Here is a 7500-nt window from a genome sequence, read left to right on the forward strand (position 1 = left end):
GTGTGTGTGTGTGTGTGTGCGTGTGTGTGTGTGTGTGTGCGTGTGTTGACTTGTGTGTCTCCAGCATCAGCCCTAACCTGAGGCAGGTGGTCTACTGTCAGGGCGTGGCGGCGGGCGGCGTAGACGAGTGGAACTTTGTGTGGTCCAAGTTCAAGAACACAACTGTGGCGTCAGAGGCCGACAAACTCATGCACGCACTGTCGTGCACACGCGAGCCCTGGCTGCTCAACAGGTGAGTGACACACACACACACACGCACGCACACATGCACACACATGCACACACACACACACACACATACACACACATACACGTACACAAACGTACACACTCACACACACACTCACATACATACACTCGCACGTACACACACACACAAACACATACAGACACACACACACACACACTCACACCCACACATACACACACACTCAATTTAACTCTTGAACCATGAAGACATTTGTTCAGAAGCAACTGTTTAAATCAATCAATACATGATCAATACATGATCAATACATGATCAATAAAACATGATTAATACATGATCAATAAAACATGATCAATAAAACATGATCAATAAAACATGATCAATAAAACATGATCAATACATGATCGCTACAGGATCAATACATGATCGATAAAACATGATCAATAAAACATGATCAATAAAACATGATCAATAAAACATGATCGATACATGGTCAATACATGATCAATAAAACATGATCAATACATGATCAATAAAACATGATCAATAAAACATGATCGATACATGATCAATAAAACACGATCAATAAAACATGATCAATACATGATCAATACATGATCAATACATGATCGATACATGATCAATACATGATCGATACATGGTCAATACATGATCAATACATGATCGATACATGATCAATAAAACATGATCAATAAAACATGATCAATACATGATCAATACATGATCGATACATTATCAATAAAAGATGATCTATAAAACATGATCAATACATGGTCAATACATGACCAATACATGATCGATACATGATCAATAAAACATGATCTATAAAACATGATCAATACATGACCAATACATGATCGATACATGATCAATAAAACATGATCAATAAAACATGATCAATACATGATCGATACATGATCAATACATGATCGATACATGATCAATACATGATCAATACATGATCAATACATGATCAATACATGATCAATATACATGTTGCTCAGGTACCTGGACTACGCTCTGGACCCTCAGAAGATCCGGAAACAAGACGCCGTCAACACCATCGTCTACGTTGCCAACAACCCGGCGGGTCAATCTCTGGCCTGGGACTTCATCAGAGCCCAGTGGAGCCACCTGTTCAACAAGTGAGTCCAACAGAACCACCTGTTCAACAAGTGAGTCCAACAGAACCACCTGTTCAACAAGTGAGTCCAACAGAACCACCTGTTCAACAAGTGAGTCCAACAGAACCACCTGTTCAACAAGTGAGTCCAACAGAAGCACCCGTTCAACAAGTGAGTCCAACAGAACCACCTGTTCAACAAGTGAGTCCAACAGAACCACCTGTTCAACAAGTGAGTCCAACAGAAGCACCCGTTCAACAAGTGAGTCCAACAGAACCACCTGTTCAACAAGTGAGTCCAACAGAACCACCTGTTCAACAAGTGAGTCCAACAGAAGCACCCGTTCAACAAGTGAGTCCAACAGAACCACCTGTTCAACAAGTGAGTCCAACAGAACCACCTGTTCAACAAGTGAGTCCAACAGAAGCACCTGTTCAACAAGTGAGTCCAACAGAACCACCTGTTCAACAAGTGAGTCCAACAGAAGCACCTGTTCAACAAGTGAGTCCAACAGAACCACCCGTTCAACAAGTGAGTCCAACAGAACCACCTGTACAACAAGTGAGTCCAACAGAACCACCTGTTCAACAAGTGAGTCCAACAGAACCACCTGTTCAACAAGTGAGTCCAACAGAACCACCTGTTCAACAAGTGAGTCCAACAGAACCACCTGTTCAACAAGTGAGTCCAACAGAACCACCTGTTCAACAAGTGAGTCCAACAGAACCACCTGTTCAACAAGTGAGTCCAACCACATGTTCAACAAGTGAGTCCAACAGAACCACCTGTTCAACAAGTGAGTCCAACAGAACCACCTGTTCAACAAGTGAGTCCAACCACATGTTCAACAAGTGAGTCCAACAGAAGCACCTGTTCAACAAGTGAGTCCAACAGAACCACCTGTTCAACAAGTGAGTCCAACAGAACCACCTGTTCAACAAGTGAGTCCAACAGAAGCACCTGTTCAACAAGTGAGTCCAACAGAACCACCTGTTCAACAAGTGAGTCCAACAGAACCCCCTGTTCAACAAGTGAGTCCAACAGAACCACCTGTTCAACAAGTGAGTCCAACAGAACCACCTGTTCAACAAGTGAGTCCAACAGAACCACCTGTTCAACAAGTGAGTCCAACAGAAGCACCTGTTCAACAAGTGAGTCCAACAGAACCACCTGTTCAACAAGTGAGTCCAACAGAACCACCTGTTCAACAAGTGAGTCCAACAGAACCACCTGTTCAACAAGTGAGTCCAACAGAACCACCTGTTCAACAAGTGAGTCCAACAGAACCACCTGTTCAACAAGTGAGTCCAACAGAACCACCTGTTCAACAAGTGAGTCCAACCACCTGTTCAACAAGTGAGTCCAACCACATGTTCAACAAGTGAGTCCAACAGAACCACCTGTTCAACAAGTGAGTCCAACAGAACCACCTGTTCAACAAGTGAGTCCAACAGAACCACCTGTTCAACAAGTGAGTCCAACAGAACCACCTGTTCAACAAGTGAGTCCAACAGAAGCACCTGTTCAACAAGTGAGTCCAACAGAACCACCTGTTCAACAAGTGAGTCCAACAGAACCACCTGTTCAACAAGTGAGTCCAACAGAAGCACCTGTTCAACAAGTGAGTCCAACAGAACCACCTGTTCAACAAGTGAGTCCAACAGAACCACCTGTTCAACAAGTGAGTCCAACAGAACCACCTGTAAAACAAGTGAGTCCAACAGAGCCACCTGTTCAACAAGTGAGTCCAACAGAAGCACCTGTTCAACAAGTGAGTCCAACAGAACCACCTGTTCAACAAGTGAGTCCAACAGAACCACCGGTTCAACAAGTGAGTCCAACAGAACCACCTGTTCAACAAGTGAGTCCAACCACATGTTCAACAAGTGAGTCCAACAGAACCACCTGTTCAACAAGTGAGTCCAACAGAACCACCTGTTCAACAAGTGAGTCCAACAGAAGCACCTGTTCAACAAGTGATTCCAACAGAACCACCTGTACAACAAGTGAGTCCAACAGAACCACCTGTTCAACAAGTGAGTCCAACAGAACCACCTGTTCAACAAGTGATTCCAACAGAACCACCTGTTCAACAAGTGAGTCCAACAGAACCACCTGTTCAACAAGTGAGTTCAACAGAACCACCTGTTCAACAAGTGAGTCTAACAGAACCACCTGTTAAACAAGTGAGTCCAACAGAACCACCTGTTCAACAAGTGAGTCTAACAGAACCACCTGTTAAACAAGTGAGTCCAACAGAACCACCTGTTCAACAAGTGAGTCCAACAGAACCACCTGTTCAACAAGTGAGTCCAACAGAACCACCTGTTCAACAAGTGAGTCCAACAGAACCACCTGTTCAACAAGTGAGTCCAACAGAAGCACCTGTTCAACAAGTGAGTCCAACAGAACCACCTGTTCAACAAGTGAGTCCAACAGAAGCACCTGTTCAACAAGTGATTCCAACAGAACCACCTGTACAACAAGTGAGTCCAACAGAACCACCTGTTCAACAAGTGAGTCCAACAGAACCACCTGTTCAACAAGTGATTCCAACAGAACCACCTGTTCAACAAGTGAGTCCAACAGAACCACCTGTTCAACAAGTGAGTTCAACAGAACCACCTGTTCAACAAGTGAGTCTAACAGAACCACCTGTTAAACAAGTGAGTCCAACAGAACCACCTGTTCAACAAGTGAGTCTAACAGAACCACCTGTTAAACAAGTGAGTCCAACAGAAGCACCTGTTCAACAAGTGATTCCAACAAAACCACCTGTACAACAAGTGAGTCCAACAGAACCACCTGTTCAACAAGTGAGTCCAACAGAACCACCTGTTCAACAAGTGAGTCCAACAGAAGCACCTGTACAACAAGTGAGTCCAACAGAACCACCTGTTCAACAAGTGAGTCCAACAGAAGCACCTGTTCAACAAGTGAGTCCAACAGAAGCACCTGTTCAACAAGTGAGTCCAACAGAACCACCTGTTCAACAAGTGAGTCCAACAGAACCACCTGTTCAACAAGTGAGTCCAACAGAACCACCTGTTCAACAAGTGAGTCCAACAGAACCCCCCTCTAGAGTCAGCCTGAGAGTGTGTTTGATTGACATGTTGATTTAATAATGATTTGATTCTTTAATCAAATGTTGATGTTTTATGAATAATTAAAAATCTAAAGTTTCTTACTAAACTTTAATATTTTAACGACAGTAACTCTTAATAAAACATGTTTTTAATTCAATAGAAACTAAAAATGATTGTATTTTATGTTTAATGAGTCAAAAATGTAGTAATAATATAAGTTAAAGTTATTAAAATTAAATAAAAAGTTTTAAGTTTTATTGTTTAAAATATTGATTTAAATAATCAATAAAACAAGTTTAAAGGTTCTGGTTCTGGTTCTGGTTCTGCTCAGCTACGGCGGCGGCTCCTTCTCCTTCGGGGGTCTCATCAGCGGGGTCACCAGGAGGTTCTCCTCGGAGTTCGAGTTACAGCAGGTAAGACGGCGCTGACCCGGTTCTGACCCGGTTCTGACCCGTCCCCGCTCTGACCCGGTTCTGACCCGGTTCTGCTCGCAGCTGCTGCAGTTCAAAGAGGACCAGGCGGGTCAGCTCGGTTCTGCCACGGCGACCCTGGAGCAGGTTCTGGAGAGAACCCGGGCCAACATGAAGTGGGTCGAGAAGAACCAGGAGGCGGTTCTGGACTGGTTCACTGAAGCCACGTGACTGTTGGTTCAATAAAGCTTTGTTAGTGACGTTTGTGTTCATCTCTCCACCAGCAGGTGGCAGTGTGTCACAGCGTAGCGCAATGCATGATGGGCAATGTATGCTAGTCGTGACAGAGCTAATCCAAGTTTGTTTCTAAACGAGTCTGTGAGATTTAAACATGTGAGGCGTTTATGTTATTTCAATTTAAAGGTTAGAAATGAAACAAACTAATGTTTGTTAGCTTAGCATCGCAGCTAACGTTAACGAAGCTGCGATGCTAAGTTGATGTTTGTTAGCTTAGCATCGCAGCTAACGTTAACGAAGCTGCGATGCTAAGTTGATGTTTGTTAGCTTAGCATCGCAGCTAACGTTAACGAAGCTGCGATGCTAAGTTAATGTTTGTTAGCTTAGCATCGCAGCTAACGTTAACGAAGCTGCGATGCTAAGCTAATGTTTGTTAGCTTAGCAACGCAGCTAACGTTAACGAAGCTGACAAAACATTAGCTTAGCATCGCAGGAGCCTGAGTCTGTCAATCAAAGTCTTCTCTGGACTGTGACGTCATGGAAGTTCAGTTATTTATTATAGTTATTTATTATTTTTATGTATTATTGATATTTATTATTTTTGGTTATTATTGTTATCTATTATAGTAAGTAAGTAGTTTTTATTTGTATAGCGTTATTTATTATTTTTATATCCTATTGTTATTTATTATTTTTTATTTATTATTTTTGTTTATTATTGTTATTTATTATAGTTATTTATTATTTTTATGTATTATTGTTATTTATTATTTTTATATATTATTGTTGTTCATTATTGTTATTATTTTATTTTTAAAATTATTTTTATATATTATAGTTATTTTTTATAGTTATTTATTGTAGTTATTTATTGTAGTTATTTATTATTGTTATTTATCATAGTTATTTATAATTATTTATTATTGGATTCTTGTTTAATTATTGTTTAGATTAAAAAAGCTTTTATGTAAGAAGGATAAATACTCTGTTGATGTTTAGTAGCAGTTCATGGTTCTGGTTGTTGTTGGTTCTGCTGTCACTGACTCAGGATCAGACTCAGGATCAGGATCAGGATCAGGATCAGACTCAGGACCAGGATCAGGATCGGATCAGACTCAGGACCAGGATCAGGATCAGACTCAGGACCAGGATCAGGATCAGACTCAGGACCAGGACCAGGATCAGGATCAGACTCAGGATCAGGATCAGGATCAGGATCAGACTCAGGACCAGGATCAGGATCAGACTCAGGACCAGCTGTCGGCCCAGCAGGAGGTCCTTCCTAAAGACTTTAGCGCGGATGTGTTTCACTGTTTAGCACCTGAGTGTTGAGACATCTGTCGGTGCGAGGAAGTGAAGTGACGTTAAAACAACACACACACACACACACACACACACACACACATCAGTTGATCACCAGATCCTGCTGAGAAGACTAAGGGATGAAGTGGGACTGTCTGGGTCTGTGTTAGAATGGTTCTCATCTTACCTTTCTGGGCGCAGTTTTAGTGTATCTGCCAATCAAATGAGGTGTCCTCTCTCTTTGCGCTTGATGGAGTCTACTGACTCCTTTAAGAAACATCTTAAGACGTTTCTATTTGTTCAGGCTTTTCCTTGAATTTCTCGAACTCCTGTGTTGTTCTCAGTATTATCTTGATCTTTGAAGTATGTACTGTTTTGAGTATTGTTTTGATTGTTAAAGCGCTTTGTGACCCTGGTCTCGAAAAGCGCTATATAAATAAATATTACTTACTTACTTACTTTACACACACACACACACACACACACACACACACACACACACACACACACACACACACACACACACACACACACACACACACAGGTCACAGGACTGTGAATAAATATATTTATTTAAATAAATAACATTTCTATTAACAAACAAGTTGATCATGATTTCATTGTAACGACGACTTGTTCAGGTCAGTGTCCAGAGAACTGTTGCTGTGGCGACCAGAAGTCTGAGAGGTTCTGGACCTGAGGCGGGGACCGGGTTGAGAAGTTCTGGACCTGAGGCGGGGACCGGGTTGAGAGGTTCTGGACCTGAGGCAGGGACCGGGTTGAGAAGTTCTGGACCTGAGGCGGGGACCGGGTTGAGAGGTTCTGGGCCTGAGGCAGGGACCGGGTTGAGAGGTTCTGGACCTGAGGAAGGGACCGGGTTGAGAGGTTCTGGACCTGAGGCAGGGACCGGGTTGAGAAGTTCTGGACCTGAGGCGGGGACCGGGTTGAGAGGTTCTGGACCTGAGGCAGGGACCGGGTTGAGAGGTTCTGGACCTGAGGAAGGGACCGGGTTGAGAGGTTCTGGACCTGAGGCAGGGACCGGGTTGAGAGGTTCTGGACCTGCGGTGCAGAGACGAGCCGGACCTCGCTGGGCTGCTCCAGGAACTGGTGGA

General features: G+C 42.9%; 1 protein-coding gene across 1 annotated transcript in view; it reads left to right on the forward strand.

Moving 5' to 3' along the window:
- The window catches only part of LOC148076156 (aminopeptidase Ey-like), a 43860-nt gene extending 38780 nt beyond the window's left edge, over positions 1-5080 (forward strand). The window contains exons 19-22 of the mRNA XM_087793108.1: positions 65-232; positions 1234-1374; positions 4771-4852; positions 4934-5080. Of these exons, the coding sequence (XP_087649234.1) occupies positions 65-232; positions 1234-1374; positions 4771-4852; positions 4934-5080 (538 nt within the window). The remainder of the gene's footprint in view (positions 1-64; positions 233-1233; positions 1375-4770; positions 4853-4933) is intronic.
- Positions 5081-7500: the final 2420 nt, after the last annotated feature.

Source organism: Callionymus lyra, chromosome 6 (genome assembly GCF_982586985.1).
Source record: "Callionymus lyra chromosome 6, fCalLyr1.hap1.1, whole genome shotgun sequence".
In the NCBI taxonomy this organism is placed as follows: domain Eukaryota; kingdom Metazoa; phylum Chordata; class Actinopteri; order Syngnathiformes; family Callionymidae; genus Callionymus; species Callionymus lyra.